The sequence below is a fragment of the Cuculus canorus genome, chromosome 11 (genome assembly GCF_017976375.1).
Source record: "Cuculus canorus isolate bCucCan1 chromosome 11, bCucCan1.pri, whole genome shotgun sequence".
Classification (NCBI taxonomy): Eukaryota; Metazoa; Chordata; class Aves; order Cuculiformes; family Cuculidae; genus Cuculus; species Cuculus canorus.
The window spans coordinates 12,950,533-12,963,800 of NC_071411.1; the positions used below are offsets into that span (position 1 = coordinate 12,950,533).

The 13,268-nt window shown below is 41.3% G+C and overlaps 1 protein-coding gene across 9 annotated transcripts in view; it reads right to left on the bottom strand.

Annotated features, from left to right (window-relative positions):
- Positions 1 to 13,268, bottom strand: part of CHL1 (cell adhesion molecule L1 like) — a 139,710-nt gene that overhangs the window by 53,896 nt on the left and 72,546 nt on the right. For all 9 annotated transcript variants that reach the window (XM_054076721.1, XM_054076718.1, XM_054076722.1 and 6 more), the window contains 3 exons: positions 6,444 to 6,633; positions 4,329 to 4,434; positions 2,586 to 2,776 (listed from right to left, as the gene is read on the bottom strand). In XM_054076721.1, coding sequence (XP_053932696.1) covers positions 2,586 to 2,776; positions 4,329 to 4,434; positions 6,444 to 6,534 — 388 coding nt within the window. In that variant the 5' untranslated portion in view covers positions 6,535 to 6,633. The remainder of the gene's footprint in view (positions 1 to 2,585; positions 2,777 to 4,328; positions 4,435 to 6,443; positions 6,634 to 13,268) is intronic.

A 13,268-nucleotide genomic window follows, 5' to 3' on the forward strand; every position in this document is an offset into this window, starting at 1 on the left:
AGCGAATAATCACGTCCTGTCTAAAGCTCTGAGTAACTGCATCACTCTCCTGTTCCTCCCTGTAACTCCAGTTGACATCAGCTGCACTGTCCTACCTGCAGAGCCAACTTAGATCATTAGGTCAATAAGCTTCAACTTACTGTCCTAAAACTTTGTGCATTTCTCCTCTACTTAGAAATGCTATTCCCTTAAAGCAACCGTAAATTGGTAGAGACTAAATCACACAGCAATACACGTAATCTTGGTAATTCCTAACCAAACGCAAAAGCTACTGCATCAGGGAATACTATGCAATACAGTGCAACATGAAATAAATTTCCCAGGGAAAAAGAGTCCATAAAACTTGCTAGATGGAAAATAAGTCATGTCTTTCATGAAAAGCATATATAAAAATACATTTATATGGCATCCTCAGCGGCCCTCTCCCAGGAACATTCCCAGCCTCTGCGATGTGTCTTATTTTCAATGTGATCACAGCACCACCACTCTCCCATCCCCAGCTACACCTAGAATGCTTCTTAGGATTATCTCCTATGAAAAGTACACGATAAAAATGATTATGCATGTTTCTCATAGCACTTTTCATCTGCAATGACCTGCCAGAAGTAGAATTTGTACACAGGTAGCCATCTCATCACTGCAAAGGCTGAGAAGACTGTGAAGACATCTCCTATCATATGGACACACCAATTCCACATGTGCACAGTGCTTTCAGATCCCTTGATAACAAAATATCACAGAAACTTGGAAATGCAGGATCTAGTCTCACAAAAACTCCACAGCACTATTGATTGTCCTCTCCTACGCCACTTGAACACATCATACAGTCTGCTTCATCTTCTCACCCTGCTCTGTTACAGAGCCTGTGAAATTTCTTGCCCTTTCTATTCCCACCGGGAAGATTCTGCCTCTAACTTTCCCCTTCTAATTTTATATATTTTGAACCTAAATTTAAGTCCAATTGTGTCGTCTTCTTCCTACGTTACTTCCAACCTACATGCACTTAGTACAAAGCTGATTGAATCAATGTTGTCCTAATTGTTACCTTGAACTTTGTATCGGTAAATTTCATTCTACTTCTACAAGTCTGTTCCTCAAAGCCACCCATTTCCCCCTGTGCCCTTCTTCTGTGCTAATGAATGGAAAGACACATTTCTAAGATCAGTAATTTTCACAACTACATTTTTGAGCTCATTCTCCATTCCGCTCCAGGTCTTTAATATTCTCACTTTAAGTAATTATACCAAACCCTGAACACTACTGACTCTACATTAATGAACTCACAGTCGACTGACACTTCCTCTTGAGCTTTCAAACATTTGCATGAGTTGCTGTTTTGCAGTAATAAGCTGCTATTTCTCCCATCCTTTCTCCCAGCTCCTGATTTCAAGTTCCATGCTCCGAGACGGAGATGATATTGTGCTCCCAATTTCTGGGCATTCAGTCACAGTTGCCAAGCTGAAATGGTACAGTCTTATGGCTCTTAATAGTATTTGCTTTCCAATAAATGTTTGGAAAGTAAAAGCACCACATGATTCCTAATTCCTTGTCAAACACATTTCTCCACTATTAGAGAGATCACTCCAACCTTAAGGGAAAAGTTTCCCCAAACTCATGAAGTATCTTTTACAACACTTCCCCAAAGTGTTTTTTTTCTGACAGTGACTTCCCATTCTTTTATTGCCTGCTACATTTTTAATTTTTAATATATTTCTAAAACTACTTCACGATCTATGCCATCATTTCTCTTTCACAAACAGTTAATGTCTTTCAATAACTGTACTGCAGTTAAGAGAACTACTCTGCAGTTTTTTTCTGCTCTTTGCTTCATATCTCCAAATATTTTAATTTCTGTATTTTCTTCATGTGCTTGCATCAGCTCACAGATGATTTGTCTCTGCCCAGATTAGGTAGAGAATTTACCAGACTACAACTCTCATCCATATTTATGCTTGCTTCTTAATGGAAAGAGAAAAGTATTAGAAGAGATAGTATCATAAGAGCAAATAGTGGCTTTAAGCAAATATAAATCAGAAAAGAATTCTTATGGGTTTCATTACAAAGGCAAAGCAAGTACTTTATAAAGGCACTTCAACAGTCAAGTCAAAGCAAATAATGACTTTTGAATCACTGAACTCTCCTGAGATGGCTCTTTAGAAGTTTAGACCAATTTATCCCCTAAACCACCCTCTAGAGGCAAAGTGGGACAGATGATACTCTGAAAGGAAAAGTAAACAATAAATGTTTTCCAAATTAATATATCCAGCAAAACATAGAAATTATTTTCCCAGTTTGTATTAATTAAAGTTGGTAAGGAGTGACAGTTCAGCACCTGGAAGCCTGTAAGAACTTGATAGTCCAGTGGTATTGTCTGAAATCTTGCATCCTTATTTGGTTTCTGTCCCCCAAATCAGGAATACAATGAAATAATTCCAGGGAGCACACAGATTTCTTCTTTCCAATATTCACTGAATAATGAGCAGTGCATATTTTACCATAAACCACCATAGTAACCAGTTCTTTCCCATTTAATTTGAGGAAACACAGTTTTCACTTCAAAACACAACTAAAGTTAAAGCCCTTACTTGGAACAATTAGCTCGATTTCTTCTGACATAGCAGTTCCCAGCACATTGGACGCATAGCAACGATATTTCCCTTGAAAATTAGTGATGATTCCACGGTTTTGAATCACAAACGTTCCAGAGTTGTTAGATGCAACTATCCTTGGGTCAGACAATAAATCAAATGGCTTCCCATCTTTAGTCCAGTTGAAGCTGGAAAATATTAAGTGTTACTAGGGACAAATCATAGAACAGAGAGAAATACGGTACAAACCCAGTGGTAAATATGAGCACTATTAAAATTAAAGGAAAAAATTGATATAAGAGGAGAGAATTGGATGGTAAAATGACAACTGTGCTACTATGACTTGAGTTAGCTATTGGGCATGTCTCTCCTGTTTGACACTTTACTTTTGGGTAACAGACTGTGACATAAAATAAGAATACCAAGCTTAAGGCAAGGACAAAAAATGAGAGAGACCATCTGTGATAACAAGAGCCACACAGTGAAAGGAACTAGAGGTTTGTGACAAAGTCGTGTCTGTAGTAGAGTTGGTACTTTGAACTGGCAAGGATTAATAGGAGAAACCAAGACAACTCCACAGAGTTTCTCCTGGTTTTCACAGAGAATCACTTCTAGTTTTGATGCTACTGGGGTGTGGCTTTGATGACTGCTGAAGAATTGGTCATAATTTATGTAGCTGGAAGTCTCAGATGGCTTGAAATTGTGCTACACCGATTCAATAGCAGGGGCAGTTGGAAATTACTGTATAACATATATTTAGTGGAAGATGCACCTCCTTCAACATTTCACAATGTTTTAAGAGAATAAATTAATGTCAACAGAAATGTACATTCTGGCACTAGTATTGGCAATACTGCCTTGCTACAGTATGGAGGAGAAGATGGGTTCCTGTTGCCTAACCAGCACTATCACAAACTTTTAAATAGAGCAGAAAACTTTTCATTGATCCACTGACAAAGAGTGAAACAAAGGAAATCTGTTATCATATTACCAATTAACACTCCTGTGCTATTAAAAATCATCAAATCATCTTGATATAAAATAACAACTACTTTTTTTAAGCAAGTTTAGACTGTGCTGCAGAGAAAGAAGGAAAAGATTAAAGAACAATGACATGCAAACCAGCTATTAATTTAGCCCATACACCACCTGGTACCGAAAGTCTCAGGAGGAGCTTTTACTATGTTATTATACTTTTTGTTGATCACATTTTTACTGAAAATCTTTTTCGTTTTTATATCAGTGTAAAATACATAAAAGCTTACTTTTGGATATTCATTTGAACAACTCTTTATATTTATAAAATCACCACAGCTAACTATGGACAAGGTATCTGATAAAATGCAAATGTAGGCTCTGAACACACAGTTTAATGCAATTGGTATTTTTAGAGTTACTGTGAAAAAGGCAGAAGACCAGCTAGGTCATTACTAGCACACACCTCCTATCTTTTGCAGCACAGCCCAGATAAGGTCTTTTAAATCATGGGGTCAACTTAAAAGATACTAGAGAAATGGAACATGTCCCACCAAGAAAGAGGCATGGTGATATCTATTCACAGTGTGAGTGGAAGTGATCGAGCAACAAAAGCCAAATGGATTAAATGGAAACCCAAACCTTAACCCTGCCCTACGATGATGAGCAGGTTACTGTAAATCAGCTATTCCTCCTCTCCTCAAAACCAGAACAATGTCTGGCAAAGGCTAAAAGCTTGCTTCTCCAGATAAAAGTAGTACTCACGTGGGCGGTGGGTTTCCTCTAGCTTCACATTTGATTGTAAAGTCCTCATCAAAAGGGTAGGCAACCTGGGTGTGAGACTGCTCCATGATTGTTGGAAGCTGTGCAACTGAACACAAAGACATACTGGGTTAAAATGCCATTCAACCAAAACTATGTCCCGCTCAGGTCCTTTCTTCAAAATGGACAATGCCAAGATTGTCTTACTCCTGCAAAGAGGGTGGCTTGCCTTAAAAAAAAAAGGGATGATGATCATAGTCCTCCTGGTACTGATGATGCTCTCTCCTCCCCAAACTGAACACTATCATGGCCTCAGCAGACAGAAGCCTTGACAGCACTGACTCTGTTCAGTCAGTCACTCAGGGGCATCACCGGTGCACGCTTTCATGCACAACCAACCCATCCAGGCCAAAGGAAAGCTGGGGCCACGTTAAAGCTCAAGCCAAAGCATGGAGGTGTATACTGATAAATTTATTCAGCAATGAAGTCAATAACTGACTTTTTAATCCAGAGACAGACACATACACATGAAGTAGCAAACTGCTATCTCCATTCTAGAAAAAATTGCCAGGACATCCATAGACTGTGAAAGTGACTTATTACTCCTTCCAGGGTACAGTATGGGAACAACTGCTACCAGTAACACAGTCACACAATGATGTTTCACTAATATTTTATTTCTAAGGGAATTAAAGGATTGTGAATGTCTGTAACAGAACCACATGAGGGAGAATGCTCCCTGCAGTGCAGATGGGGATAATAGGATCATGGCATTGTTATAAAAAGCCAGGAAGAAAATTAACATGCTCTTTGCTTTCCCTTTTAAGTCCAAGAAGCTCAAAGCTGGAGCAAAATGTGGTGCCTTGCCATACCATGTGGTCTCAAAGCCAAAGACATCCGAGCCCACCAGTTTCACTGATCAGACATAATTCCTTTTTATTAAAACATAAAATGGTCCATTAAAGCAAATTAAGGGCTAGATGGTTCCCCTGTGCAGGTGCTTAAAAGCAGTGGAAGCTCAGTTTGTCCTGAACTGTACAGGCATAGCTCCACTTTTGCTTTACTTAAACACAAGGAGACTCTGTGTTACTTTCCTCTAAGAAAATTCTACTTCAAAGTGCTGTTAAACAACTTCAGATAGTTTTAGGAAAATATGCTATAAACCTGTTTGATTGCCTTCTGCTTTGCAGCTCGGGCTACTGGCAGACGCTAGAGTGCTAACAGCTCACGGCAGGTCTGCACGATGCCCTGAAACTATTCCATGTCCTACTCTGAGACTACAGCACCCAAAACCCTGCAAAAAGATTACATTTCTTTTTCCTTGGGCTTATTTATTTATATATTTATCCCTACAATAATTCATTCAAAACCTAGTAAGATTGAGGTTTGATTTGTTGTGTTTTTTTTTCCCCAAACCCCTGTAGTTTGTAATCCTCCTGGTCCAGTTATGTTTGAAAAATATAAAGCTTGGGAGGTCTGGGCTGTACTCCAGGCAATGGGGTCCACTGGAATGGGCTTTCACTGGATTGTCCCCTATGCGCCTCATCCCATATTTTACACATGTCCTGAAACCACACCAACCGTGTAAAACAGGCAGTTTGAATGCATCACAGCCAGAGAGGAATAAAGGAGGTGCTCCCCAGGGCAGTATGAGAGGCGCAGGAAATACTCTCTGAGGACTCATGTACGCCCTGAGACATACACCTGCTCCTTTTTCAGATTGAAAGGGCAGGTTGAAAGACAAGTAAGTAAGGGTACATGTGCTTTAAACAAGCTTCAGGAAGATTAAGAGCCAAAATGAAGAATTTACGTGAAGGACAAAAATCAAACCCTCAGAGCCAAGCGATGTATTGGATCACAAGCACCAGATATTTGTTATTAGACGAGTTTACTGCTACAATTTACAAAGGTCCAAACAAAGTTGCTTACCTTGTTTTCACATATGAATTTCCCAAAGGCCATGTTACGGCAGAATTAAATTAAAAATTGAACAACTGAAAAGCAGGACTTAACATTTTTCTTCAGGGAAAGTTTTCTTTTATTTAAAAAAAAAAGAACACAGAGGTGAAGAATATGAAAAGAAAATAGTACAGTGTTCAGTAAATAGCTACAACTCACCTGATAATGGTATTTCAATACCTGCTGCCAAACTCAATACAAAGAAAAACAGGCATATGGTGATCCCTCTTGTGCTTAATAGCATCTCCATCACTCTTCTGTAAACAAGGAGTCCAAACAGAATGAGACACACCTTATGCTTCCTCTCACCGTCACTTCAAATCAGATGTAAGGATGTGAAATTGAAAGTCTAGTGAGGAGAAGAAACAGCCATATTAGCTTGCAATATTAACTTGGCCCTAACAAGGTTACTAAATTAAAGCAATGCTTCAGGATTTGCAGCTAAATTGAAAACTGCTCTAAGTAGTACAATTTCCTCTCCTCTCCCTCCACCCCTTGGCTCTGGAAAGGTCTTCCATTAAATTTCTAACAACAAAATACATGCACAGAAGTACAAATCCATTATAGCACAGAAGCATAATTATTTTTTGGTTTGCAATTAAAAGTAGCGATGGTTTAAAGGATGGTATATTAGTAATCATTCCAGTTCATAAATTTTTCTAATGAGAGTTGTGTAAGTTGGAAAGTAATGTAACAGATCTAATGAGGGAAATTCGGTACACTAATGACCTTGCTCGCAAATCTCCTATGTCTTTTGTCTTTCGTTTATGTTTAAAAAAGGACACATTCAGGGTTTAGTTCACTAATAAGGACCAGAACATGAAACCTTTGCTTTTCCTCCATAATCCCAGAACTACTATATGTGGGTTTTACACAGTCCATTATACACCCTTAAGTTCTGCATTACAAGGCAAAAATGTCAGGCAGCTGCCAAAAGGAGACATATTCAGCTCTAATGAGTATTTAAGTGTAATTCACAAAGGAGCAAAAAGAATTCTACAAAAATGTGGGTGTACAGAGGATTTCAGTCATCACCATAATTCACAGTATCTCAGGGAAACATTAAATGGTGTAGGATACGTTTTGTACCCGTGCATCTTCTAACACATAGCACTTGCAGGACATCAGACTCAAGAGAATTTAGACTTCAGTTGTCAAGATAATTTTGAGAGAGCAATTTTCAAGATAAGGCTACTACGACGGCTGCAAGGACCAACCTGTCAGCAGCCCAGCCCTGCACATCACAGTGAACTCTGGTTCAAGCCACTGAGTTCACAAGCAGAGCTGTACGACCACAGCAATGTCTCTCCAGACCAAGCCTGGCTTGCACACAGCTCTTGTATCTTTGCACACACCACTCAGTTAATCCACGGATCAGAAAAGCACTGCTGGGATCACTGATAGCAGCTGGCAGGCAGGAGATTGGACCTGGACAGCACACTGGGGACTCCCGCTCGCCCTTTCCCAGCACAGCTGGCTGCAGCTGGAGCAGAGACAGCACCGAGCCACACAGCCAGCACCCACTGGTCCAAGATGCTTTGCTCCTGATGGTTGGTTTGCAAAACCCAGGCACGAAGCAGAGATTTCCCTTCCACCTCCTGCGTAGCTCTTGGGCCACAGCAGAAGCTGTTGCTCGTCTCCTTTCTCCAGAGGCATCAGCAGGATGCATCATTTGGTTTCATTTGGTCACCAGTTCATGAAAACTTTCTGGAAGTTAACGTATTTGAGACCAAAATCCCTGGGTGAAGATTGAAATTGGCCAACAAGGGGACAAGAGACAGACACTATAATCGCATAAGCCTCACGAGGCTAAAAAACAGATGTCTCATAAGTATCTTAGGCACTGAGTGTTCACTGATGGAAGAAGCCGACTAATCTGCTTACTGCTTTGCTCCACAGAGGGGGGTGGCACAGGAAGGCATTGAAGGGGATGACAACTTGCTGGCTGAGCTGCCACCCCTACGTTGTGTCTGTGTGCAAAGCAGGCAGAATCAGGCAAGTTCTGTATTGAGGTAGTTGGTATTTCCCTCGGTTTGATTACTCCTAGCTCTGACTTGTGAGCAATAGAGCTCTCCAGACCTCAGTCCAACAAACTCTGGGCTGCATCACAGCATGTGGCGATACACACGACTCACAGCTGCACAGCAACCCTGGCCTGCAGCCACCTGATTGCTGTACAACTTCTGTCACTGCAGGACTGGGCTCTCCTACCCTACCTTGCCTGGTCCTGGTAGATGATCAGTGCCAGAGCTATCTGTGTCATCAACAATAAAACAATTGCTTTGACAGCAAACCCTCTACCCACACAACTGCAATTTAGGCTCATAAAAATCTGACCAGTGTTGCTAAATGGTATATTAGTGGCAGCGAAGCCCTCTTCTCCCCCCATCTGCCAACAGCTCTGGGGATCAGAGCATCCCGTCTCAGGATGCCAGCCAGAGAAAAGGGAGCTAAGATTACAGGAGTGCAGCTTGCTTACACTGCAGAGTTAGGAGCAAGAAGTTTCATTTTATATAAATGTTATAAAACACTTTATAGATTCAGATTAAAATAAAGAAAAAGGAAAATAGCTAACCCATTAGCTCACACTTTCCTTTTCCTTTTTCTAATAAAGTGACATAGACCAAGGAAGACATGTACTAAATAAAAAGGATATCCTTTATTGTGTGCTATGGCACAACTCGCCCCTGCAGGCTGCTGTAATTAGTCGGTCTGTCTAGCACCTCGCTCTTTTTCCCCTGTGTTGCATACTAATGCAGGGGGCTGACAGCTCCAGCATTTGGAAGCAGTGAGCACTTCAGGTCTGATGGTGCTGTACTCTTGCACAGCAATTGGATACCCCACTCGGAAGCCGCTGCATTTAACCTCTGCCATTTTTATCTATGGCAGTTTCCACACGGGTGTGAATCCTGGGGTGATGTGAATTAAGCAACAGTATCTTTGCAGAGTTATTTACCTAGTAATAACTCTCCAGCAAGATAAGCCTGCTCTTTGTATGTTATATATATTACCCATAATGGAGCAGCACAGGTGTTATCATGGCTGTGCTGGCTGTGACAGCAGTTATTATGGAAGGTTAACGCTTACCGCACATCTCCTCTGATGTGCTCCACTCAACTGGTCGCTCTTCTGTGCCCTGTTCTGGACGGTGACAGTCCTCAGCAGACAGACAGGTCAAGACATACGTTCTCCCCACAAGGAGACCTGTGTCATGCTATTAACCTTATTTAAGGTGATGTATAGACAGGGCTGCCAAGTGTTAGGCGTTTTGTATGGCTGTCACGCATTTGGCTGCCCTACCAAGCCTGAGGCCCACAGCTCAGCTGAAACTGCAGAGCCCCTGATTAAATCACTGACCTTCCTTCTCATCTCCAGCACTCAAACAACCCCGAGCCCCTTCCTAAATGAGTAATTTCAGACATCCTCCAGAAATTCCATCCAGCCCAACGTTAAACACAGCTGCATACCCAAACTTCACATAGCACAATCATCACCCCTATGATGATTAAAATCCAACCCAAAACTTCTCATCTTGTGTCAATTCCTAGCAAATGAACAATTTAACTGCCTAAGTAATTTAGAGAAATAAAGGAGGTACTGCAGCATAAGCACTTGGCAGCTATAGGCAGGTTTCAGTCTCACTGGTGCCAAAGCACAACTCTCTTCTCGGGTCTAGTAAGTGCCAGAGAGCAACCCATATAATCCTGGCCTTGGTAAAAACATCAGCCCTGCTCTCCAAGCCACTGTGCTGGATCAGGCTCAGAGCTTGCTGTAGACTCATGCTTTTTCCCAGGAATCCCATGTTCTCCTTTGTTCTCCTAAGGAGTCTGATGCAGCATCCCTTGCACCGGGGAGAGGGATGAAAAATTACCAATGAAAACCTTTCCTTGGCACAATGAATGAACGTGTATGCTACAACAAATGCTACACTTACGATGTCTCCTCTTCCTTTTTCTTTCCTCCCTCCTCTCTCCATTTCTCTTTATGTTCTCTTTTCTCTGCCTCAGGCTTAAGTCAAGTAATTTGAATTCACTGCAAATACTTATCTGCAGTTCCTTACCTGCAATTCATTATTTACTGCGCTGTTCAGTTAATAGTAAATACTGATTGCTATAAGGACAGCTCATTTGTTTGTCTAATGAGCTGCCTTTAACTTACAGTGAGCAAATCTTTCAAAATATCGGTATTTCTAAGGAGCAGTGCAGTTCCAGGTTCCTTTGTTGTATGCCATTGCTTCCAGAAGTGTGTAATAAAAATATTGGACAAATAAACAAGAAAAAAATTTAAATTTCCACTTATCTCATAAAGCTAGTGAACAATTTCCCCTACATGTAATTACTACATTAAAATTGCTCATAAATAGTAGCAGGATGACAGCCAAAATTCCCAGATTACTGGTCTACAGCTTCCAAGACAAATTATATTGCACTACTAAATACGGCATCAATCTCAGCTGTTTGGTTCCCTCTTAAAATATGTAAGATTTGGTCCCTGTATAAGTCATGTACAGCACAAATATTCATGAAAGTCCTCGATTCACACAGCTTAATATTGGTACATTTCTGAGCTGACCTTTTCATCAGCAAGAATCAGATTTAATTTTTCAGTGACAAGTATGTTACAAGACTGTTAAATAAAAGCCATTAGTAATTAGAGGTTACAGCCTTTCCGGTGGCCTCAGTTACAAAGTAAGAGAACAAAAGTCTGGAAAAAAAACCTCTCCCTGGAATGAGAAATAAAAATTTGGTTATTTAATTATACCATAAGTTGCAAGTTAAGTGGCTATACACTACATGAGTTTAATGAAGTACTCCCATTCTTTCCCAGTTACAGTCACTGAAGAAGAAAACTGTCCTATCCACAGTCAAAATATTCCCCATCCCAAAACACCAGTGGTCCCTGCTCAGCCAAGGGCTGATTTTTATCCATAGATGACATTCGCACTGCAAAGCACATTGTGTCTGACCACATCCTAGCAAGCCCCAGACAGCACTGTCAGGATTCTGCTTGGTGAACACTGATGCTCCAGAACCGATGCCTTCGCCTCCATCCCTGAACAGTTCAGAGCCTGTGGTGAGCGCGGACCATCGAATGGCGAGGTGGCTCCCACCTACACACCCCCCTGAAGGGAGGATTCCTGAAGCTCTACCACTTTGAAGGCCTCTAATAAGAGGCTGGTTGTGTGAAACCTGGAGAAGGTGAGACTCAATCAAAGATCATAGCGAGTGACCTGAGATGCTGAGGAAATTGAAAGTGGAGAGCAGCAAGGATTCTCCACCTGTCTTGTTTCCATGCTCATTGTTCCCATCTGGGTGCCCTGGTTAAGGGGATGCCGTAGGTCGCAGCTATATTGACAAGGAACTTCTACTCAGAAAACGTTCACCATCTCCCCAGTGAGCCTCCACGACCATTTCTCCCCTCCGCTCCAGAGCCTTCCAGCTAACTAGTGACAAAAAAATACACAAGGCAAGGAAATGTGTTCGGTGTGGGACAAATGGGCCGCCCCCAGCAGCTCCTGTGTCCCCTGGGACACAGGCAGAGAGCCCTGGGGAGCACACAGGATCAATCACCTCTGTACTTTTCCATGGCACGAGTAGCAATACTTCCCTACTTAACTAATTAGCTAAGAAAGGTTGAGATTTATGATAGTGAAAAGCCTTAAATGCAACGTTACCACTACAACATTTATGCAGCTATAGCTTTGGGTTGCTTTTTTTTTCCCCCTCCCTAAAAAAAAGCCCACATGCATAGTCACTCGTGTTTGGAAAAGATGAGAAGGAATATTCATAACAACTCATTTTACTTCAGGTGTCAATGTTATACACAGATTTCCCCTAAAAGCCTTTTGACATCCCAGTGTCAGTATCAGGGAGAAGATAACCTTCACTTGACTCTACCCCAATCACCTATTTTTGGATGTTGTCAGTTCTCAGAGAAGCAGACCATGATGCATATGCTAGAGGTGATTAAAATAATCATCCAAATGAGGAATATGTTCTTCCTTCCGTGGCAAAACATTTCCATACCAGGTACTACACTGTTGCACGTAGGCATGAAGATTTTTTTTTTCAGATGTAATTCTGCTCCCAAGAGGTTTAGTGAGAGAAGTCTTTGCATCATTTATCTTGCCAAGGACTTCATAAACATTATTGGAAAGCTCATGTAACGTAAAATTTTCAGTGCAGCTACAGATTACTTTACAAAACTTATGAGTTTCAGACACGATTGAAAGTATTATGCCTTCCCAATTTTGCAATCCATCAGTCTTCCAGTTTTTCTAACCACAAAATTTTCTAAAAGTGTGATGGAGTGAATATAAATAATAAACAAATATATACACAAGGCTGTGAAATGTTTTACGGTAGCACAAGCAGCAGTAAAACATTCACTTCAGTAATCAGTGTAAATAATAGAATTAACTTCCCTGGGACAAGGATATAAGACGGATCTAGGGATTTTGGGAGCCCAGCCTGTCGGGTACTGGTTTTCTGGAAGAGAAGTCAAACATTGGCTGGGCAGGGTGCCTCAGGTGGGATCTCCCCAGCCAGGCAGACAGCAGGGCAAGGGCTGGTCCCCGTCCCCTAGCCTGTGGTCTGCTATCATCCGGCTGCACCTGATGTCTCGGTTTGATTGTCTGTGCTGATTGTGTGGAAACCCAATTTACGTTGTTTCTGTTTGAGATCTACCCTGAGCTAAAAGGAAGTCAAAAAGCTATACAAGCAGGGAAAGGCAGCCAACACCAGCGATCAATTTTTGCAAATACTTCCTGTCTACTCCCAGCTGTTCCCAACAAAATCCTAAAATATAATCCCTTGAAGCCTCAGCAGATCTCACTCTGTGCTCTTAAACTGCTTAAAAGCTGGCAGTAAATGGTTAATGTTTTCTCTTGGTCATCACTCTGCCTGTATAATAGCACAGCACCTGACAGATCTGATCTGATTTGTTTCATGTATCTAGTAGCTGAAGCACTGCACGACTAAATCA